Source organism: Thermochaetoides thermophila (genome assembly GCF_000221225.1).
Source record: "Thermochaetoides thermophila DSM 1495 unplaced genomic scaffold scf7180000011818, whole genome shotgun sequence".
In the NCBI taxonomy this organism is placed as follows: Eukaryota; Fungi; Ascomycota; class Sordariomycetes; order Sordariales; family Chaetomiaceae; genus Thermochaetoides; species Thermochaetoides thermophila.
Window position 1 is genome coordinate 1,259,223 of NW_006383034.1, and position 23,169 is coordinate 1,282,391.

The 23,169-nt window shown below is 52.5% G+C and overlaps 5 protein-coding genes across 5 annotated transcripts; 2 read left to right on the forward strand and 3 right to left on the reverse strand.

The window, feature by feature from the left end:
• Positions 1 to 5,830: 5,830 nt before the first annotated feature.
• CTHT_0043580 (uncharacterized protein) lies at positions 5,831 to 9,964 on the reverse strand (the record flags this gene model as incomplete). Its single annotated transcript, XM_006694690.1, has 4 exons — positions 5,831 to 8,848; positions 8,904 to 9,353; positions 9,414 to 9,764; positions 9,842 to 9,964. 4 exons carry the CDS (start codon positions 9,962 to 9,964, stop codon positions 5,831 to 5,833), a joined length of 3,942 nt encoding a protein of 1,313 aa, XP_006694753.1.
• An 808-nt stretch (positions 9,965 to 10,772) lies between these two features.
• Positions 10,773 to 12,135, forward strand: CTHT_0043590 (palmitoyltransferase-like protein; the record flags this gene model as incomplete). The annotated part of the gene is made up of 2 exons (XM_006694691.1): positions 10,773 to 10,861; positions 10,917 to 12,135. 2 exons carry the CDS (start codon positions 10,773 to 10,775, stop codon positions 12,133 to 12,135), a joined length of 1,308 nt encoding a protein of 435 aa, XP_006694754.1.
• Positions 12,136 to 12,250: 115 nt separating this feature from the next.
• On the reverse strand, positions 12,251 to 13,606 carry CTHT_0043600 (uncharacterized protein; the record flags this gene model as incomplete). Its single annotated transcript, XM_006694692.1, has 1 exon — positions 12,251 to 13,606. One exon carries the CDS (start codon positions 13,604 to 13,606, stop codon positions 12,251 to 12,253), a length of 1,356 nt encoding a protein of 451 aa, XP_006694755.1.
• Positions 13,607 to 13,887: 281 nt separating this feature from the next.
• On the forward strand, positions 13,888 to 14,292 carry CTHT_0043610 (uncharacterized protein; the record flags this gene model as incomplete). Its single annotated transcript, XM_006694693.1, has 1 exon — positions 13,888 to 14,292. One exon carries the CDS (start codon positions 13,888 to 13,890, stop codon positions 14,290 to 14,292), a length of 405 nt encoding a protein of 134 aa, XP_006694756.1.
• Positions 14,293 to 14,993: 701 nt separating this feature from the next.
• On the reverse strand, positions 14,994 to 18,637 carry CTHT_0043620 (uncharacterized protein; the record flags this gene model as incomplete). The annotated part of the gene is made up of 2 exons (XM_006694694.1): positions 14,994 to 18,358; positions 18,412 to 18,637. The coding sequence occupies 2 exons, from the start codon at positions 18,635 to 18,637 to the stop codon at positions 14,994 to 14,996; spliced, it is 3,591 nt and encodes a 1,196-aa protein (XP_006694757.1).
• Between the last annotated feature and the right edge of the window lie 4,532 nt (positions 18,638 to 23,169).

Genomic DNA, 23,169 nt, shown 5'->3' on the forward strand with positions numbered 1-23,169 from the left:
TCTTGATGTCCGTGGAAGATGCTAGGGTGGGTTTTGGGCCACCGTATGATATCAGTTTTGAGAACCTCGAGAGCTGGCGTTCTTACTGGTAGTTGTGGTCTCCATTGTACAGCAAAACACTGGTAGGTTAAAAGAAAATTTCTGAGATTCCAGGATATCAGCATTGCTCCATTCTATCTATACTAGCCTAGCTTTAACTTTGTTCCCCTTGGTTGCGAACTTTGCCAGTGACTGGCCTTGCTCTCGGAGCTGGATCTCATCCTTCTCAACAAAGAAGTCATCCCTCCTCACAAAAGCCATTCCAATGCGGATCATGTCCTGTGACCCATTTGTAGCAGGGGTAACAATCAGAAGTCTCATACAATAGAACCCTTTGTCCAATCCATGCTTTGTCCAGGAATAAGTCGACAGCACAGGTAGCAAGTAAAAAGGCCCTTGGTACTTTTTCAGAGCAGCTTCTCCCTCGTCGAACCACACCGCTTTACAGTCCCAGAATTGAGCTAAGATGCCACCAAGCTCCGAAGAATTGTTCGAAACAAAGGCCAGGTAGCCTTCTACTTCCAGAAAAGCATCATGCACTGGACCCGTCGGGGAGGGTGTAGACAGAGTAGATCCACAAGACAGGATTCTGATAAGTTCAAGGCCCGGCTCGTCATGACTCGCAGAGATCCAAGAGAATGATCCATCTACGGAAAACCAAGACCAAGTCGGCTTCCGGCGAGTTTCTTGAGGAGGATCAGGGAAGCTAGTAGCGAACCAATACAGATCCCCTACTAACGTCTCCTTCCAGAGCCCAGCAAGGTAGTTCCACTTGGTTGCTCGTTGTATCAAGGTAGCTATCCCTGAGATGGCTACTGTCCTGTCCGATTTGACGGTAAAATCCGTCTCTGAGTACTCAGTGACAATATCTTTCCAGAGCTGAGAGAAGTCCCACGTATCGAAGGCATCATTCCATGACAAGTCACTTTTGTTGAGAACCACATGTGAGAATTCATAACGAGTTTGAGAGTTGCGTCGAAGCTTAGTGTTCGCATCCTGATACCGGCCTCCACATTGGCAATAAGTGGCTTCCCTGCAATCCCAGATCATTTCATGCTTGGTAAAGTGAAGCACGCGGGGTGAGAGCATCCTCTCCTGAAAAGTCCAACCTCGGGTAAGTAATGGAAAGCCTAAAGCGATGGTCTCATTCTTTTCCAACGCAGTCCAATAAGGGTGGCGTGTTTCCTGGGTTGTAACAGGACCAACGCAGCGGACTTGCGCGTCAGAAAAAAGACCGCCATATGGGGAGGTGTTGAAGAGTGCTGAAACGGTAAGGAAGGCATTCTGGTAGACGTCTGCCATGCGCACAGACTCGTGCTTCCAATCATTCCGATCGTCCTGAATAATGCAAAGGGAATCTATCCAAAGGTAACGGATTTCAAGAGTATGACAAAGTTCAATTACATCCTGGAAGGTTGGAGGAAGCTCGTCCAACGCGATGCCTTGTTTTTGGTATCGTTCATATGTATCGATCTTTGTCTTGATGAACTCGGCACCACCCCAGGCGTAGGATAAAGCGATGTACCGGCCTTTGAGTTGCCCATTAGTCTCAATCAAGCGTATCAGGCCTTTTTCTGGGTTGGAACCCAAGTCAAGAACCCTTGTCGGGAGAGCTGACTCGCCAGAAGACTCCTTGAGGCATTGTGAATGAGTGTTGATACATTTGGAGACCCATAACTTAAGGCACTCCATTGCATCATGAGATTTGGTTGAGATTGCCGGTAGTGGCTTAACGTTCCAGGGGTTAGGAATGCCTGTAAGTGATAGAGGTTAATTATTGTTTGTCATTGTTTTACTCACCAAATAGGGCCTTGCAATTATGAATTCGACTACTTACCCTCGATTCCTGTGAGTATCACCCTCCTTCGCTCACTCGTCCCGTCATCTTCAATGAAGTCCAACGCAATGGCTTGGATATTGCCAGGAGGAAAGGGGACCTCGATAGGAAAGTAAAATCGGGCTGCATAATCTCCTGGCTTCATGAGGTGCCAAAATGGCACATCCCCAGCAGCATTCCATATCCTTGCTCTTCTCCTCTAAAAATATTTGCCCTTGTTCACGCCACTTTGGTCCTCCCCTGTTCGTCCAGTCTTCACAGAGCGTGGGCTTATCTGGATTTACCACAGGCCACCCAAACAGATCGATATCATCAAACATGCTTGTTGACACCTCGGGTGAAGTAGAGCAACTGAGTTCGCTTCCATCGGTGTTTGCTGAGTCTGAGGATTCAAGCTTCGGAGATTCATCGGGTGCCCCTTTGCGAGGGGTCAAGCTTATCGACATTGAAACGTACATACTCTGCTGGCAGCAGTTCAAGATGGCTCACGTATAATGAGATAAAAGCTTGTTGATAACCAGCTAAGTAGTCTCCGGATGTATCGGCATTGATACTTCAAAAGGTCTTAGAAAAGCTCTCAGGACAAGGGCACGTTGTTAGAGAGCGCAGTTGACGATAATGCAATGAATTGCATGCGGGGTTCTTGGCAAGGCTGGATCACGATATTAGAGCTTGGCTGTCATCTGTTTGACAGCGTGATTGTCTTTATGACCATCACTAAGTAGGAAACAGGTGATTATGTGTTATCATTGACTGTTCATGACTCCATTACTGCTCGATCCTGATGATAACCTTTTTGTCGTTGATGGCTACATTCCGCAACTTCAACGACATCTTAGCTGGCCTTTTCATTTGCAGACTGTCCGTTATTAAGGTGACTTTTTTCCGTTCTGCCTGATATCTTCGATCCAGCTATCATCCATGATTTCAATAACTCCGAGTCTCTTGATAATTAATGGCCGATTATTGTGAAGGTTCTTAGAAATAGTCACAACCTGTAGCATCCACCATCGTAGAGTGTGAAAAGAGGAGTCATGTAAACGAAGCCATCAGTTTGGGAGAATTGCTGCGTGCGCATGCAATTTCGGGCGTTCGGGTTGTCATGAACTAATGCGTATAGACTGCATTACTCCACATTCGAGTTCATGAACTTCATCCCTCACGAAAGTGTTTTGACATTAGCCTGTGACGCTTTATGAGACACCTAGAACCCTGACATGCTCAGTCACAATGAAACAAGGGGTTAGGGTTATTCATCCATTTAGGCCACCCACTGTATGTTCTTATCAACAGCAGCCCGTGTCCCATGGAGGTCTGTCCGAACTGTAACAGGGGACTTGATCTGGTACAGGCAGGGATCAACAATGGGTCAAATGGGTTAAATGATAGCCCAGACGACATGGGGTGCATACGAATTCAATTGATACGTGTAATAATCAATCTTACTCCTCAGTGTCCTTGTATTGGGGAGAGAAAAAACTAAGAGAAATCCTTCATCGTGTCTGGGCAGCTTCCTTTATGGAATCCTCTTGCCCTTGTGAGTCCCTCGGCCTGCCAGGCTTTTCAGGGGTCTCGTCCTCCTGCCCCGGCCATCTGGCTCATTCGGTTGTGTGGCCCCATATATCTTCCAGGATCAACGACGTATATTTGTCCTCCACAATTATTCTATCTTTGGTGTCCTTGCGTTGGCAGTCGGGGATTCCCCTTTCCTTGGACTGACGTGTCTGTGCGACACCAACGGGTCTGGAGATGAGCCCACAGTTGATTGTTACCGTGCCAAATCTGAAATCACGTTCTCTTTCCAAGGCCTAAGCAGTACTTTCAGTTAGTCTTCTAGGATACTTTGGAGAAGTCATCAATGGCGGCAAGTTTATTCTTTTCTGGATAGGTACGGGCGAGATGTGGGCAGTCGATGAGAAGCCTGCTTCACTCTGCAGCCATATTTATTAAGAATGATGGCCCAGGAATTAAATTGTCGAGAGCGGGTTGCAATTGCGACCTGCATAACATATTGGCTAAGTTATGCTTTCCTGAGGGTGAGTCATCATCTTTCGATGGACACCGCGTGTGCTAGGTTCTGTACTGTTCGCGAACAAGGTGCCCATATTCGCATATCCGGATATCCATGCAATCTCACACTATCTCCTCGGCGCAGAAGTGAAATACTCTGGGAACAAGCATTCACTCTTGGAATATCCGTGCTCTTAACAGTGCTGGTGTGCGAGCTCACGACCGCCTATGGCAATAATCGTTCCAAAAAGGTACTCCTGGAAAGTTCGCCAATTGGTGAACCACAACTGATCCGATTTTGAATCCAGTTGTCTTCCAGAAGAGGCCTGAGCAAGGTAATATTCCCACACAGCTGAGATGGTTAACAACGAGTGTCGGTAAATATGGGCCATGGGAATGCATTCTCGCTTCTAACCAGCACCGTCAATGTTGCTCTGGCTTGTGCAGACCGCGTCCATCCTAAAATATTACACTCCGAGCGTACGACAACCGAAAGTGCAATCTTGAAAGTTTTTGGGGGTTGCTTGATGCTGATGCCTTGCTTATGCTTGTTAATACTTACAATTGTCTTGATAAATATTGCAGTTCCCCAGCAGTAGAATAGTGAGATAAAGTGTCCTTTTGCACCACCAATTTCCCAAAGCCGAATAGTATCGGAACCTTCAAGCCCTAGATCAAGCGCTTTGGTCAGAGATACTATCACGGAGTCTCCGAAAGGAGATGCAGAACTGCGTCTTGCATGCAATTTGATGCAATCTTGTAACCAAGTCTGTGCTAGAGATATGCCTTTCGCTGAGTTGTCAACGTAGATGGGCGCTCGGAAAGGGCCCATGGCCTGGAGTTTAAGATAACGGAAAACCTAGTCAGTAACATAAGCAAGCCAATGAACGCGACAGCACAAGAGAAAAGAATTCCTGAGTGAGACCTCTCTGGATGATACAACCTTCAATTCCGGAGACCCGCAGTTATAGTTCTCTCACAACTAATAGTTCCCTTACCAAGCGCATCGACCGCCGGCGGATTCAAAGGAAGAATGTTACTGCCATGAATCAACCGCATATAGGACGAGTTAGCAAGTGCCAAAACGATGTCGCGAATCAATTGAAAACCCAATTCACTGGCAGAGCTTAGATTCATCAAGCTGACATACACACCCATCATCAGTCGGGACCAGTTCGTCCCTGTACTGACAATGAGTTGGTGTCGGAAAGAGCTCGGACAGTCACAGGTCGTGTTCTTGACAATGTTGCCAATTGTCCCCCTCACTGCAAAGGAAATCACATATGGCTTTGGCTTGTGAGTGAGTATTCTTCAAGGTTGTGCTTTGGCTGTCGCTATCAATCCAGTTCCTTGGGGATCGACAATCTGAAGACTGTTGTGGATGTCTTTATTATCAAGTTAAGGGCATTTACAACGTGTCTGGAGAGATTGCAACTTTTACCCGCGCTCGTTGCATGGACAATCCTGCTCCGTAACTGGTGACTGACAATGATATAGGAACGGGCTGTCAAAGCTCGGACCACAAATTGAGAACCTTAATCATGAGAAGGAGAGGGTCACCACTTGATGTGAGCCTAAGGAATGGCGAGGTATGCTTTGTGTGCCGCGGCCCGCCCTTGAAATCCCAACAGTAAAAGATGCTACGTGAGCCAATCATACAGAAAGAGGGTCATATTAGCTTCAGTAAGCTGCATGATATGAGTGGCTGCCTAGGCATCTGTGTTGGATATCAAGGTGACACTCGAACCCTTGGGACTGAGAAAGTACTTGTCAGAGTGGGCGAATAATATCTCATTGGAAGTATCAACAACTAGGCTAGAATATTACAACACTCCTCCTCATGATACAGCCGTTCTAAATACCTAAGTAATGGCCGTAAAACATGACCCTTCTTGATGCCTCCAAGCAGCAGGCAGAAACCACAGGAAAGTATCAACCAACCCCTCACACCTTAGCCATCTCCCAATCCTCCAAAAATCTCACCCTCTCCCTAACCCCCTTCCACTTCCACCTCTCAACCACCCTCCAAAACCCCCTACATAGCTCCGCATCCCCTCCACACCACGCTGCACCATCCTCCCATCTCGGCATTTTCCCCTTCAACTTTTGCAGGTATTTCATCACCCCCCTGAGGATCTCATCCTCTCTCTCGGTCCACACCTCCGGTATCTCCATCTCGACGCGGCCATACTGCTCGAGATGTGAGAGGACCGAAGGGAAGTGTGGGACGTGACGGAGGGAGGTAGCACGAAGTGCGCGGGAGATGTCGGAGGGTCTGTGGCCTAGGGAGGTGTAATATTTTATGATGGATTCAAAGGCTTCGAGGTTTGCGGCTGCGTTGGACGAGGGGGAGTCGGGAGGAGGAGGGTAGGAAGGGCGGCGAGGGATGGTTCCATGGTTTTGAGGGAGGGCGGAGGAGAGTGGGAAACGGTTGGGGATAGGGGTGAAGGGATTTTGGTGTGGATAAGAGGAGTGGGAGAGGGGGAAAGTTGGAGGGGAACTGGAAAGAACGGTTTGCTTGCTCTGGCCTTTGTCGAGGCGGGCAGGCAGAGGTTGAGCACGGTGGGTGGAGAGACGGTTTGTTGCTACCTGTTTGTGTTGAAAAGCTGGGTGCTGCTTTGGCAAGGCCTCGAAAGCATCTTCATAGTCGTCGTCATCAACTTCATCGTCCTCTTCGTCTTCTTCTCGGGGGAGGGGAGGGGACGGTGAGAAGCTGGCGAAAGCGGATTCTTTGCCTTTCCCCTCGTCGAGACGGGAATATTGGGGGTTATAACGTGGTTCGACTGGAGCTCGGTGGGTTACGAGACCGGCTGCAGCTGTTTGCTTGCGCTGGGTGGTTGAGCTGTACCTCGGTAAGGTTTCGAAGGCCTCTTCATCCTCATCTTCCTCGTCATCCTCATCGTCTTCGTCCTCATCTGGTTGTTTCTCCTCCGGCTCGAACTGTGGATCAACAGCTTCGATACTAAGCAGCGGTCTGTCAGGAGAGCCATCTGGAGCATGTTCACCCAGCTCGGATAGCAGCTGTCGTGAGGGCGCCAGCCAGTCATCGTCATCATCCTGAAGGAGGTTATCACCATCTTGGACGAGGCCATTTTCATTTCGAGGAAAGCTATAGTACTGAGTCCCTGGTTCTGCGCATTCGGAGCCGTTCTCTTGGGTTGGAGCGCTGAAGTACTGAGATGCATCGGCGCTCTTAGAGTCCACATTGGTGCGGGAGAAGAGCTGTGAACCTTTTTGGGTGTTCTTAGAACCTTGTCGATAGGATGAAGCGGCAGTCTTGTGCGGCGGCGTCTCTTGGATCTCAGGTGAGCTCGGCCGGTCATTGGGCCGAAATTGCGTTTCCGGAATCTCTTCGTCGCGATCATAGCGGCGTCGCTTCCGAGCTGACAAGCTCGAGGAACCTCCCATCTTGGAGAAGGTTCTCTTCGTGCTAGGTGCTGGAGGCGAGGGAGCAATGTGTAGAGTTCGCAAGTGTCTGGCTCGGGTGGGCGTAGGCTCTTCCTCTGCTTCCTCCCAAACATCCTCTTCCTCCTCGCTTTTGGATTCAACTCCTTCGATGACCACTTCTTCCTTCTCATCGGCGCTCATATCAGCCTCACTATCAGGTTCAATCCCTTCGGTATCTTGCTCATACTCCTCATCTTCCTCATCACTCTCGCTCCCTCCCATCCTTTGCCCCAATTCTTCTTCCTCAGCCTCCATCCTCAACTCCTCAACCGAATACTCCTTAATCGCCGCCTCAAGCTGCATCAGCTCACGCTCATACACTTCCTTCACCTTATCAGGAAGATCCCGATCCTCGATCCAGTTCAGCCCTAGGTCCTCACAAATCTTCCACCAGTTGCGTGATGCGTGATGATCCTCCTTCGTCACGGCTACCCACAAGTTGTAATAATCGACCGTGTGCCTGCCGATCTGGGCCCAAAAGGAACGACGCGCTGATGGGCCGAAGGCGATGTTGCGGAACTGGTTGAAGGCATACCAGAAGACTTTGCGGTCAATATTGAGGTTGGGCGGTGCTTCCTGGATCGGCCGGGAAGTGGGTCTCGGTTGAGAGCAAGAGCTCGCGGCTTGGGAGGATTGTCTCGACTGTGCTGAGGCTGGCTGAAGGAGAGTCTCCTCAATCGGCAACGATTCATCATCTTGGGTCTCTCGCTCATCTTCTGATGGGGAAGGCTCACGAGTAGATGCTCGAACCTCCGCGTCTTCCACCTCATCCTCTGCTCGCGGGAGTTCCAATGCCGAGGTTTCGCCCGCATCATGGTCTTCTCCTTTTTCACCAAGGTCAGGACTAGGGCCTTCGTACCCGTCTTGGGTCTCTCCCTCCTGCTGAGACTGCTCACGCGCTGAATATTCCTCCTCAGAAGAATCGGCTGCTTCTTCTTGAGTATAATGAAGTACAGCTTCTTCATCAGCGCCCGCTTCTTCCCCTAATTGATGCTGTTGTAGTTGTCTCTCATGTTCGCGAACCTGTTTTCTAGCCAAAAGCTCTTGCTTCTTCCGCTCAAGCTCTGCGAAGCGGCGTTCCCTAGCTTCATGAGCGGACTCAAAGTCTTCGTGCTCTGATTCTCCCTCTCCTGGTACCGCATTGTCTTCACTCCCTGAGTCCTGCGATACTATTCGCTTCCCCTTCCCTTTGTTTGCACCCGGCTGGTGACTCACTGAGGAGGGCTTATGATTTTCTTCTGGTTCCACCTTCCTATCTACTTCTCCCTCCTTCTTCTCCGAGTCTTTTCGGGCTGGTTGCTTCCCTTTCGCTTTCTCTGAGCTTGACTCGCGACTCACGGCAGAAGATCTGGGCTCTTCCCGTTCAGCTTCTGCCTGCCCTTCTACCTCTTCACCCTCTTCGTCTGAGTCTTGCGTTACCGGCTCCTTCCCCTTCACCCTTCTCGTACCTGGTTGGTGCCCCGAGAGATGTTTATACCATCTCGTGCGCCACGCCTGCCACGTGTGTTGGGGGTGCTGTGCGGGTTAGCAGAGCTTGGAGCAGGCCTGGGGACACAACAAGGGTACATACCTTTTCGGCAAAAGTTTGGTATATCTTGTTCCCATAAATATGCAAACCCTCATTCTCACATTCTTTGACATACGCGACGAGCATCTCGTCTTCTTGCGCCGTGAAATGGTTTCTCTTAGGCGAGGCTAAGCCAGGGGAAGAAGTAGAGCGCATCTGGTTGTCTTGTCTCTCTCGTGGTGGAGTGGCATGCGGTGAAGGACCCTCAGCCTCGGATGAGCTGGACTCTGATACGTCCTGCTGTGATGCAGTTGTTTGTGATGCGGTAGCCTGTTGTTCCCGAATTGGCGTTACTCGAGTCGGTGCTCCCCGACCTTGCGCTCTTTGAACCTGTTTGCGCCAACCCTCCGGGGCCTCCCGCGCAAGAGCCTGTATCTCCTTCTTGGAATAATACGCGAGCCTTTTCACCCAGCGGTCTCTCCACGACTGCCAGGTGTGGCCGCTGTTGGGGTACTGGAAGATGGTAAGAAAGGGAACTGAACAAACACGGAATCACTCAATCTCAGCTCATACCTCTTGATCAAGCTTTTTGTAAACCTCATTCCCACTGATCCTGTCCTGAAGAGCATGGTTGAGGACCCAAGCAGCCAGGATACGGTCATCGTCCTTCGTAAATGGGTTCCGGGCGTGCTTTCTCGGTGCGGTCTTACCTCGCACCCGGGAAGGCTGTGCATCTGAAGCTGAGGCTAAGGTTGAAGCTCCATGTTGGATGATATAACTGTCTTTGTTGAGACGCTGGCCCTGCTGAATGGACTCTGTGACGAACTTCCATGAGACGGAGCCTTCAGGAGCGTCCTTGCGGGCATGATCGGCAATGAGAATATCAGCCTGCTTTTCGAGCCGAACAACCTCACCCCCGTTGTCCTATCGAACGGTCAGTGGCTTGATACGATGAGACTAGTGTAGCTGAGTGTAACAAAAAGCTTTATGGGGACACATACCTTGATCATTTTGAGGATATCATTGCGTATCGGGACACGCTGGGCAACCCAGAATTTCATCCCTTTAAACAGCGTTCCATGGACCTCTCCATCTTCAAGCTCATAAGCGATATGGGCTGCCATGGTTATTGATTGATGTCATGCTTCTGGGAAGCTCGTCAATAAGACAAGGGGAAAGCGATGATATGACGGTGGTGATTAGATGACAATGCGGTTGGAATGAGACGAGAATGGTGAAAGCAGTGGCTAAATTTATGTGTTACTGGCTCAGGAAAACAAGAATTAGTGAGACAGAATGAACAATTGAGTTTCTGATGCCAATCCTCAAACTGTTTGTCGTTGTCGAGCAATCGCAATCGTAGAGGGTTGGGGTTGGCAGACATCAGGGTTGTGACGCGTCAGGGTTCAAGAACGCGGTCGACGCTGCTCGGTGGTTAGGGTTGGTTGGGGTTGTTTAGGTTTGCGTCATGAGTGGGTGAACCTGTGGAGAGAGGATGCGGGGAAGGAAACCGCAACTACACTGTTTCCGGAGTCGCAGCATACTGTGTAGTAGCACTGTATCCAGACCCGAAGCGCTTGGCAAACTTGAACATCCCAACTTCAACGTCACAGCCGCAACTCAACTCGACTTAAAACAATTCACATCTCTGTGTCCAGGCCAAAAGACAACCTTGATGGTACTCTGTTGATTTAGAGCAGGACCCCAGGTGTTTTTATTTAAATTTATAGTCCTAGGGTTTTTCTGCCGATCTTGTTTAATTCCATAAAACTTCAGAGCCCATCTTCTGCTTCTGGGACTGGAAGGCCTCTCGCAGTCTCACTCATACAGTACATCTTCCAACGACCCAAGCTATTGTATCCCACTGTCGATGGCATTATGCAGCTCTTGACCACTGGATATATGGTTACTTACTTCTAGCAATAATCAGCCATGGGCTCCTTCGCCAAACTGGCTTTCGGCGTGCTAGCCATCTCTTTCATGGTCTTTGTGACCTTCTTCGGCCGACTGCCTGCTCTCAGGTCAGTCTCCTTTGTCTTTCTGGACTTCAGCGCATTTCATCTCACTTTCTCCCAGACACACACCAATCGCTTGGTTGTACCGTGTAATATGGGTAACCATCCCGCGTGCCTTTCAGCGTCTTGACTCCCGATTCTTCCACGGTCGAATCTCCTCCTCCGTCTCCCGCTTCACGAATTACATGATGTACGACCGGCACCCAACCGTGCTCGTATTCTTCCTCGTCCTACTCGTCGGCGGCGAGTACCTCTATCTTCCGGTAGTCTGGCCCCAAATAAGCACTCTCACCAAAGTAACCGGTACTATCTCGATCATTCTCCCCTACCTCTTCCTCTACCTCTCCGCCTTCTCCGATCCAGGCTACATCACCTCTGCCAACCATGCTTCCGAAATGGCGCGCTACCCCTACGACTTCACCCTCTTCCATCCAGGCTACACCTGCTCAACGTGCACTTTCCTCAAGCCCGCTCGCTCCAAGCACTGCCGCGTCTGCAAGCGCTGCGTCGCCCGCGCCGACCACCACTGCATCTTCATCAACAACTGCGTCGGTGCCAAGAACTACCACTGGTTCCTTCTGCTCCTCCTCACAACCGCCATTGTGACGCTCTACGGAGGACTCCTCGGCATGAGCATCATGACCTTCCACATCCGGCGTCGTTTCCCTGAGTTCTCTCTCCTCCCTTGGAGGGCAAACCGCGGCCGGGGCATGACCCTGTCGCGCTGGCTGCTAGCCTGGAGTTGGGGGTTTAATGCGACCGCTGGTCCCTACGCAAGCAGTACCGATGGGATACTGATGAGCGCCGTGACACTGCTCGCGCTGATGACGACGCCGCTGGTCTGGGGCCTGTTGGGCTATCACCTGTGGCTGGTGTACAGCGGGACGACGATCAATGAGAGCATGAAGTGGAGCGATTGGCAGGCGGATATGGATGAAGGGACTGTGTTTAAGAGGAGGTTTGATGCGGCTGGGAGGGCGAAGAATTTGCAGATCGAGCCCGCGTGGACGAGGTGGCCTGTTGAGGCCGAGCAGGTGCTCGTAAGGAGTGGGGATGGGTTGCCGCCGGGGAAGGATGAGACAAGGTGGCCCGGTCAAGGGCCGTGGAAGAGGGTGAGGAAGTTGAGGGAGGTGGAGAATTTGTATGACATTGGGTTGTGGGATAATTTGCTGGATGTGTTTGTGCCGGGGTTTATGTTTCGTGATCCGCAGGTGCCGGCGGCAGAGAGTAAGACAAGAGGGAGGAAGAAACGAAGAGCAAAGAGGATATACCTTGCGTAGCGTTATGCCTTCACAAAATTAAATTGTTTGGTCTAGCCAGGATTTGTTCCCAAGGGTATCATACATAATATACATTTCTGATATACACCATCTTCCCTTCATACACTCCGCTCCATCAGCTCGATGCTGGCCGTTGCGCGAGAGAATGAACCCACGGAATGTCATCAAACTTAACAATCTCCCCCGACGTCACCTTCGCCGCTCCTGGCACAATAGTCAACTTCCTCTCCTCCTCAACCGCCCCAGCCATCCGGCTGATCAAATACCTCACCCCAGCAACCCCAAACCCAGTACTCTGCGGATCACCCGCCCCGGTAACCCAAATCTCCCTCTCCCACCCCTTTTCTCCCCCTTCAACCCACTCACTCCCCCTCTCCAACCGTCTCAACTCCCGCCACACACTCAAACACACCTCCTTCATCTGCCGATCCGCCGCAGCCGGGCTGGGCAACTTCCTCAATTTATCCGCCTTGGTCAACACGACTGCCGTCCTAACCCCACAATCCCTCAACATCTGGAGCACCGCCCGATCCAGCTCCTTCATCCCCACCACCGCATCAATCAACAACACGGCGCCATGCAAGATTTTGCGTCTAGAAAGATACTTCTCAATCTCAATTCCCCACTCCGTCTGGCTGCCCAATCCGTACCCGGGCAAATCGACCACGCACAACCGGTGCTCGGGCATCTTCTCCAACTTCTTGACCGCATCTCTCTTCTCTTTGCGTGTCTTGAGCCCCGTAAAAACGACGCCTTTGTTCTCGTCCAATTCGTCAATCCACTTCTGCTTTTGCGCCTTGACGGCGTCGCCGAACAGGTACCCGCTCATGAGCTTCGTGCTGCCGCTCCATTTGCTGACGATGGCCAGGCCACGAGATTTAGCCTGTTGTCCGTGTAAAGCGCCTGCGCGCGCGGTGTCAACTCCCGAGAGGGCGTTAATGAGTGTGGATTTGCCCACGTTGGAGCGGCCGAGGAGACAGATCTCGGGGATGTAGTTGTTGCGGGGGATGTCTTTGAAGCGGGCTACTCTGAAGAGGGTCTCTGGTTTTTTCTCCGTAAATATCTTCGACGTCTGATCGAGTATATTGGGTTTTATTTGCGGCGAGGGATGCGCCGTCGGGTGAGGATCATTGGACGGGGGAGGGAGGAATGAAAAGGCGGATTGGACTTTGCTGGACGGGCCGTGATACAGCTTGATTGTGTTGACTGGTGGAGGGCGCTGTGGACGGCGTGGCGGCGTGTTGTTGAGTTCTTCCTCGGTGACTTGGATGTTTTCGAATTGCCCGGAGATGGTGGTGGAGGGGTCGAAGTCGGGGTCGTCCTCGGAAAGGAAGAGACGCTTGCGCTCGGGGAAGCCCAGGTTAGGGCCTGGCGGCTGGACGGTGTTGATGAGGCGGGAAATGGGAGGGGCCCGGAGGAGGCGGGCCGGTGATGGCCTTGTGATGAAGCTAGTTATCCTTGTTGGGGGCATGGTGGTTGAGATGAGGTGGTATGGGACGTTGTTGTCGGAGTCGAGATGAAATTCAGGATGTCGTAAAGATAAGATCTCACTTGCCGCGATAAGGGTTCGGGTTATGAGAACCCTTCCTTGTCCATTAAGAGGGTTAGGGGAATCGCATTTTGCTCGACTTTGCGATCACCTTTTCAACATAAGATATCTCTCACAACCTCGCTCGTCAACACCCCTACACCAACCAAACACATTCCACAATACACACACATACACACGTCAGCAAAGGCCCAAATCATAAAATGACTTCGCAAACCCCATCTCCCACCCACCTCCGGACTCTCTATCGCAACCTCCTCCGCCACCTTCCCCCTAGACCCGTCCTCTCCTCCCCGCGCGCTCCCCTCCACCAAGCCCTGCGCTCAGCCTTTGAACAACCGCTCCCCGTCTCTCCTCCCGTCTCAACGGCTGCCACGACCTCTGCGACTCCAGCCGAATACACGCGCGCGGTTCAAGCCGCACAGGCGGAGCAATACCTGGCGTTCTTAAAGGCGCAGCAGACATATGTCGAGTTGCTGGAGAGGTATAACCCGGGGATGTACATGGAGCAAGATGAGAAGGTGAGGTTGTCGGCTAGGAAGGTGGGGTTGGAGTTGCCGAAGCAGTTTGGGGAGGAGGGTGAGGGGGAGGATGGGGAGAAGCAATGAGACGGGAGAGCTGAGGGCTAGGAAGTGGAAGCTTGAAAGAGATCCGCCGGAACTATGTCACTCATCGAGGAGGAATTGGGCACGGCGTTTAGGCGTGGATTTACCGATTGTACGGGGTCGGGTTGAAAAACTAGAAATGTCGAGACGTCTCAGCGTGGTGTGTCTTACATCATCTCCAACCACGCAAGAAAACCGCTTGCTGACATGATAAAACAGATGAGCGCTATCAAATGTACCAGCACTATACAACACCCACACTACACATACCCAAACTACATAGACGGGTCGCAGGCGGCGATTAGGTATATCGCCAGAGGGGATACCATTGGGGCAACCCCACGATCAGAATATGACGATCCCAGGGAAATACCAGTCTCTGGGAAACCAAAACTCATATGCTCGGTTACCAGTGTTTCATCTCCCGCGGAAGCCACGGAATTGCGATAGACGGCATTTGGCCTGGAAAATTAGATTCAGTTCAATATTCTTCTTCTAATGTACTATGAAAGCTCGAGCAGAAAGACAGGCTAGCCCAATCCCTTCGAACAAAACGGACAAACCTTCCAACCCTTTGCTTTCCTATACTCCGTAGTACACATGTCTCAATCCAAGAAATAGGTATAAACGACAGTAGGGGGGGGGGTATCAAATACACTCCTTACTCTGCCCCCATCATTTAAGTTTCAGGGCTTCAACCCCTCTTAAACACCACCAACATCTCCCTCCTCAAAACTCTCATCCCACCCGCCCGTCTCAAGCAAATACTCTCCCACTCTCTCCTTCACGCTCTTCATGGTCTCCCCCAACCCGCTATTCCACTGCTCCTGTACCACCCTAACCTTATCCTTCAAATCCTCCGTCAGCCTCCTCAACTCCTCCTGCTTAAACTCCTTAACCCTCGCCGGATCCCTCCCATCCCGTTCCATCACAACCCCCCTAGCCCTGACACACGCCTCCTTGACCTCATGTAACAGACACAGCAAATTCGTCTGGCTCTCAATAAACTGGTATGTGCTCTTCTCCGCATGCAGCAACAGGCTATACAAATACTGCAGCGGGTGCTGGTGATAGGCTGGATTCTCCGCAAACTCGGCCGGTGGGATCTGGATCTTGAAATCCGACAGGTCTCCTGACATGGGGATTTTGTCGAGTAACCTCTTCAACGGCGGCGCAATGTCCCAAAAGGCATTCAACTGCACCTGCACGCCGCGCGAAACCGTTTCCTCGACCACATCGCGGAACTCTTGCGTGCGATGGAGCGACTCCTCGCTGAACTGAAGTGCGCGTTTCGCGGTGTCGTCGGCGAAGAAGGCCTCGGCGGAGGCAATCTTTTCGGTATCATTTGCGAGCCGGTACGGGACAAGCACCATGTCGCGGTAGCGGTCGTTGCGGTCGGTGAGCAGGTCGAAGAGAGCGCGGTGCAAGGCCTCGCGGGCCTCGAAAATCCATTTGAGGAGGGTGAGTTTCTCGAGGAGTTCTGGTTGCTCGTCGCCTTCTTCCTGGGGCAGATTGGGGTTCGATTCGGCGGTTTCGTCAAAGAGCTGGTTGCGCAGGGAGTCGAAAAGCTCGGTAGCTTTGGCGATGCGAGTTTGCAGGATCTCGTTGACGGGGATGACGACGTCAGTTTGAAATTGCTCAAAATCTCTCTTTTCCATCTCGCGGAGGGCCGTGTGTTCTTCCTGTTTGGCGTCGGCCTCGATCTGAGCGGCTTCAGAGTAGCTAAGGTTGCCGGAGGATATTTGTTGCTGGAGGTGCTGGCGCAGGGCTTGACGCCTCTTCTTGGTCGCCTCGAGGGCTTCGGCACGCATCTTGCTACTTGCTTCGACGAAGCGCTTCTTGATTTCCTCCACCTCACTCATGTTGCTTAATGACCTAACTGCACTCCTCGTCTCGGCCAGCTCAGGATGGTTATTATTCACGGCCGGATGATGCCTAGGATATGGCGGCGGTAAAGTCACCAGCCTTGAAATATCCAAATGATCCGGGCTGGGTGTACTCGGCACAGAAGCGGTCGACGACGCCAACGAACTTCGTGATTTATCCTTCGCCGTGCTATCCGACTTCTCGTCATGCCAGCCCGTCTTCTCGGGCGGATAGGACGTGCGCTGGCTCGACCTAGGCGAAGAATGGGGATCATCACACCATTGCAGCGCCTCTCTCGCCTCTTTAACCACACCCATGTACTTGCTCTCCCTCTTCGACCGCTCAATCCGCATCGACGGCGCTCCATTTGACTCAGCTTCCCACCAGCGACTCGCCGGCCGGCCCCGGGAATCCTCCTCATCCAGCGCATCACTCACACTCATACTCAGAATGGGTGACAGTGACGGCATATACGTCGACGTTGCCCACCCACCTGGAGTCGGGTTCGTCGGGCCCATACTCGGCGAAGGCTGCACACTAGACGCAGGCGTATGCACACCAAACGATCCGCCACGCGACCTCGGCTCCGACGACTGCGGCGTCAAATCCACAGCAGTCCCGCTCGTCGCGGACTCCGACTCCCGCCTAACCGGCATCGGCCGGAACAAGTCGCGCGTGAGATCGAAAATCTCGGATCCCATCGCGGCGATGGCAGCCCCATACCTCTCCCTGCGTATCCTGGACTCGCTGACGAAGAACTCGGCAAATAACCGCACACGTTCGGCGTCGGTTGTCGCTTCGGCCTCGCGCTGCGCAAACGCTGTGAACCGCTCGATCGTGCCGCACATGAACTGCTCAGTCGATTGAGAGATGGCGGCTTGCTTTGTCATTGGCAGCACGGCCTCGCTATGGAGAGTTGTGGTGTCCACTGTCAGGTTGCGGACGGTCGATGAGGCTCGGCTGCCAGTCGGGGGGGTTGGCAGAGCCTTGGGAGCGAGCGTCTGGGGCGCGTTGTCCGGCTGCTTCTCCGCATCGGGGGATAGCCTCGTGGGCGTCACCTGCCCCGTCATCACATGTGTCGCTAAAGCCCGGGGGGTAGTAGAATCCTGCTCTATCGACTCGGCTGTCTGGGGAGTGTCGCACGAGCGACCTGTCCTCTGGGTACCGCGAGTGATGGTCAACCGCCTCTGCAAGCCGTTTCCTTGCTGGGGAATCGTGATATCAGAAAGGTGCTGAGGAGGGCGTGCTGTTGCGTCAACCGAACCGCGACTCGCTGCCCTCGTTCGACTCTCGCTCCTCCTCTCAAGGATGGTCTTCTCCCGTTCACCTCGGACGGCAGGGCTCCTCGTCAGGCCACTGCCGAGAGTCGAGCTCGTGGCTGAGGATACCGAAGCAGCAGAATCAATCTGGTGTGCGCCGTTTGGCATCTCCCTAGGTTGTGTCGTGCTCAATGTCGTGTTTGCAGTGGTCGCGATGGTAGCCGTGCTGGTCGAGTCTGTCTCTGACGTGGTACTCCCTCCTCCAGCGGCCTGGGCCGTAGAATCTGGACCTGGCATGGCATCACCTTCCCTCCAGTTCGCTGGCGTTGGGGGCACGGGGCCGAGGGCAGAAACCCCGCTCGGGGGAGGGCGTCTAGTCGGCGGCGAGACGATAGGGTCGCTTCCGGAAGACACACGCTGGACGCTCTGGGACCGGATGGCCGACGGCGGCGGGCCTGGGGGTGGCGGGGGCAAAGGCATAGAAGGATCCCACCTGACCTGGGATGATGAACGAGATCTCGCCGAAGTTGGAGTCGACGGGGCAGGCGTCGATGCGGCCCTCCGAGCACCTGGGGGTCCTAGGGCCGAAGCTGGCTCTGGCTCAGCAGGTCGCGTGGGAATCTGTAACGTCAGTGGCCGGTTGTTGCTTGCTCTACCAAGCAAACTAAACGATCGAGATGCCGAAGCCTGCTCCGACGGGGATGTATTCATCTCAGGGGATCGCTTTCGTCCCAAAGTTGGAAAGTTAAATCGCCTCTCGCGCGAACTACCCCTAGACGTCGGAGGGGGCGGAAAGGATGTTGTCACGGGAGTTTCTGGAGCAGGCCTTTGTAATTGAGGTCGGGGCGGTGCATTTGCCGTCCCGTTGGGATCAGCTGCCGTGCCCGGAGTGCCCAGTGGTGGTCCGCTACGCGGCGGAGAATAAGGAGGGGGAGGGGGAGGAGCTGCCGAGGGTTAGTCACGGATCTCATATTGCGGAGACAAACAGACGGCTTACTTTGAGGTTCCGAAGAGACCATGGGAGAAGCGACCCATTCTTGAGGATTATACGGCTGGATAGCGCTGATAGGGGTTTGTGCCGAAGAAAACGCGCCGTGAGAGCCGATGGAGAGGGCCGAGATGGGAGTGTTACCCGGGTTCTGAGGGTAGCCAACAATGGATGCCGTCAGGATGGGGTTTAACCCAGCGCGAAGTCGCGCGGGGTCTCTCGGAGCACTCATCATGGTTGGTTTCTATTCCCTCGTTGCCTTCCCTTCCCAGATCTCTCTCTCCCTCTCGTTTTTTTTTTTTTTTTCTTACAAGTGCCCGACAAGACGTCGACGGCGACGCCGGCGACGTTGATGATCCTTGGGCTGTCTCAAACCAACGCCAGAGACAACCTCCTGTCCGTCACCATACCATTCACAATATCCTCCACGATGTGTCGCGCTGTGACACAAGTTCCCTGAAGTCCGATATCGAACAAATAATTCCTCACACGAGCCGATGGATAGATTGAAAACAGCGTGAGACTGTGTCTTTGATGCTGTCGCGGGTGTCCAGATTGCCAGCTCGACTCGGGCTGCGGCGCATCCAGGTCGGCTGCAGCTGGCGTCGAGGTTGAACAGCTAAACAGACGAACGGCTAAGAGAGTTGCAGAAAGAGAAAAGGACACTCAATAGCACTAGGTCGCAGCGCTGGAACAAGCAATGGCGAATACGGATTGCAAAAGAAGGGTGTACAGAGAATGTGGCCTATTAGGTCTCCGGTTCTTGCGGGACGTTAGCCACGGGAAGCAGGCAGATTGCTGTAGAAGCGATGATGCAGTACCAATGCCTGCATCAAGCGGGAGCCACCCTCCCGTTTCTGCAGTCGACGTTGACGGCGGCCAGGATAGCAGCGGGGGCCCAAAATCGAGGGGAGCTTGGCGATTTGACTTCTGCCCTTCTCTGGTGCTTCGGAGGGTTTTCCAGGATAGGGTAGGGTAGGAAAGGGAGGGGTTGTATTCCCGGAGGAGAACCTCATCGGCTGGCCAGACCAGGCTGTGGTGCTGCTGTCCTTTTGCGGTGCTGCCACGACGGAGGAACAGACATCCAACCAGCCAATGGGCCAATATCGCGAACCGTGAATCACTCTTGTTGCTACTTTGCTAGCGGACACACCGGGACGATGCTCGTCCTACGCTATATTGCGGTTACAGCCGAGCGTCGCCGCGGTCACTGGGTCGCGTAGGTTTATGATGAATCCTGGGTTGAGCAGCGCTTCATGAAGAAGTCGGCTGCACGACACGACGGGGCATGCCATGCAGCAGCAAGCGGGATTTCGTAGCAGTCTACACTAGCAGATGCAAAGCTGCTCCGATCAGAGAGACCTCTGGACCTTCCTACTGCAGCACGATTCTGACAAAAGTGCGCCTCTCGTCTTGTCCCATGCAAAACCTGGAAGTGGTGTCCCGGCCTGTTGATAAGTCGACGACACCACAAAAACTTGCAAAGACCGTCCGTCCCTCATACATCCGCATGCTGCGACCCCTCTCTCCCGATCTATTCTTGGGACTGAGCTCTGGGCAAAAATTCTGGACGGCGCGTCTGATTCGCTGGGTTCAGGACGCTGGCTGTGATGCATGCTGCCGGCGCTTAGCCCCCCCTGCTTGATTCCGGGCCCATGATTTGTCCCGTTCCATTTACGTCGACTTAGCATATGGAACACCCTTCCCAATCCGTGTTAGTTCGGCGACCCTCTCCGCAGCCCACGACAGCCGAGACGGCGAACAGAAGGCGGGAAAAAACGTCACTGGCTTGTTCGCCGGGCTGGCATGCTGGGGGAGGGGGCAGCAGGGCAGCAGGGCAGCAGGGCGGGAGATGATATGCCGTTAACGCGGACACTGCCTGTTCCTGCGGGCATGGCGATAAAGTACTATCCCGCGTGCGGGTTGCCATCCTCGGAGGGAAAGCCGTGAACTAGGACAATGCAACGCTGGACTGTGAGAAGCTGTTGCTGTTGTGCCAACCGTGTCCGTGACCAACAACATCGAGCCTCGCTGATACATATCGTTGTTGACGGCGACCTTCATGCACTCACGATGATGGAGAAAACTCAAATCTGCCCGAAGATTGCCACACAGACGGTCGTCATCCGATTGGAAACTGAAGACCACATCAGCCCTGGGCTGCAAGCTGCACAAGACTGGTGCGGGAGCTGGCTTAACCCCACAGCTAGCCAGATCTTTGGGGTCTGTGTGATAGTTATTTTTAGGCACTTTTTTTCATCGCTCGACCATTCTCCTGATCGTTCACAGTTTCCATGTGCGTCTACTGTCTGCTGAAAAGTTGACAGGCCATCGCAGACATTCCGAATCAACGAGGCCTTGATCACAACAATGGCAGCGTTGACATAATCTTAGGGTCCAATATTCGCCGTCTGATCCCGGTAAGTCCGTCAGCAAACACGTCGTTGATGAAAGAGACGTGCTGCTGGACCGCAGGCTGGCTGTGGATAATGGAGCTGCCGGTGGTGATGTGGTCGGCCCATTTGTCAACAACACTCCGCGTTGCCGGTAAGCATATGCAATGGCAAGTTGGATCTCGCATTTCGGGTTTAATGCACGGTACATCAGCCCAATGCTTCAAATCAACGGACGTGTGGGCTTTATCAATCTGGATATGGATCAAGCCTGTCGAAAGCTTGCTGACAAAAGCCCATTTTGTGCTGATGGCCTTGGCGGACGTCTTCCCAACCTGCCGGGACCAAGGTCGTTCTTTGGGTATTTTTGGTCTCCAGCCTTTACCGACCTTCAGGCCGAAGGAGTCCAGATTTACGGGATTAGCATCCCTTCACAGCTTCTTGTTTATTGGCGGATTCCACAAGCCGAAGTGTGAACGACGGCGACCCGTTTCATGATTTGCTGGATTTGGGAATCCTGTCAAATAGTACCGTCTCGTCTGAGGAGAGAAGCCGGGCCTCGCGGCTTTGTGGACTCGAGAAGCCAGGTGACAGTGTGGGTATATAGTGTACTTAATCAGACAACACTGTAGAGAACTTCGCCAAGTTCCCACTTCGCATCTTCTCAGAAGCCAGCCAAGCCGAAAACAGAGTCCAAGATGACAGATTGAGAGCATTCATTATACACCAAATACAGCATCTGACACTCAATGACCTATTTTTTTCTAGCGTTTTAATCAATAGTACTTAACGCCTTCCTGAAGCTTCTTGCCTTCATCATCATCATCCGCAACTAACACGGCACGGTTAGTTCCTGGCTGAGTCCTAATACAAACTCGCCGGCTGAATGGTGAGTTCTTGAGGTTTCTCCAACTCCAGAAAAAGAGATATTCCCAGATGTACGCAGTTCCATGAAGGATACTTGATGCGTCCTGCGGATGCCCCTGTCTCGTAAGCATCGGCGGCGAATTCCACGCGAGCAAGACAAGGTCGGACACCTCCTGCCACGCCTCGATTATCCTCACTCTCCGTACGTTTCCAGGAAGTTTGACCCGGAACTTATGGAGGACAAGTGGGATGAAGATTCCAAATATGAAGTATGAAACAGCAACGGAAAGATGAAAAACAACGATGCCAATACAGAACCAGAAGTTCAGCCGGTCATCAAACTTCCCCCATCCATAGTACTCTCCCCGGACCTCAAAGTGCACAAGTTGGCCTGTGTACTGTATGTCTGGACTTTCTTTTTGGATTCGGGCCAGCTGCGTTTGGTTCCCAGCAATCCAAACTTTTTCGGGAGGGGAATACAAAGTAACTCTTGCTAAAGCCTCTGCTACCATTGAGCCCAGAACTCTTTCAAACCCCTGGCTGATGTATATCTGGTAGTGTCCATAGTGCTGATTTCGGATCCTCAGTGGTGCAAGCGCGAGGAAAGGTTCAATAAGGGTTTGCACGGGTGAGCCTATTTCCTTCGTACCATCAGGGTGTGGTGTTATGTTTGCGAAGAGGTAAGGCAGCCAGTCGTTGTCGATCTTAATCATGGGTCCAACTGTACCGGTAGTATTCCAAGCAAATTCTTTCAAGTGACTCGTGAGGTTGCTGACGGCAACCTCAACAGAGTTTGACCCTCCAGGATTACCATTTGGTTCATTGACGAAAGAGATAGACACCGGAATCCAATGTGCTATGACACTGCATGTGATGACGGCCGCATTGTACTCTTGAATCGGACTGAACTTCAAATTATCTGGTAGCGGGACCACAGCGGATATAAGCAAAGGCCTGGGTTTACCGTTGCTCGTGTCTGATGCCTGGTAGTTGTAAAACACTTTCCTTTCAGGGAAGTCCCTGGAAAAGCTGTAACGATAGTTAGCTTTCAACCTAAATTCAAGATCAAGAAGTCTACGTAGGTAGAGGAAACTTACGTTAGGACTTCATCCGGTACTCTAATTGTTTGGTTCAACATAGCTTGGCACTCATGATCCCCAAAGCACTTCAGCCCCTTCGTTGGGAAGATTGCCTGAGAACTGTTTGTAACCAGTTCATAGCGCCCCCGGCTAGAACAGCTGCTTTGAACGAGTGGCTGGAAAATGGCTGAATGGTTGGTGCTTTTTACTTCGTATTTTGTTCCTAATTCTTTGAAGCGGATCGCTGGGTTATGCTGTCGTAAGAACAACGTCAGAGCCATCGGCAGCTTTGCTGACGAAACGGTTGTCCACGTTCCTGCTGGGGCATTGGATGAAAAAGCCACCTTCGTCATGTACATAGAAAGCTTTCGCGTGGGTGAGGGGATGGCATTGTCTGCAATTGGTATCTCCAATGAGAACTCCGGTGC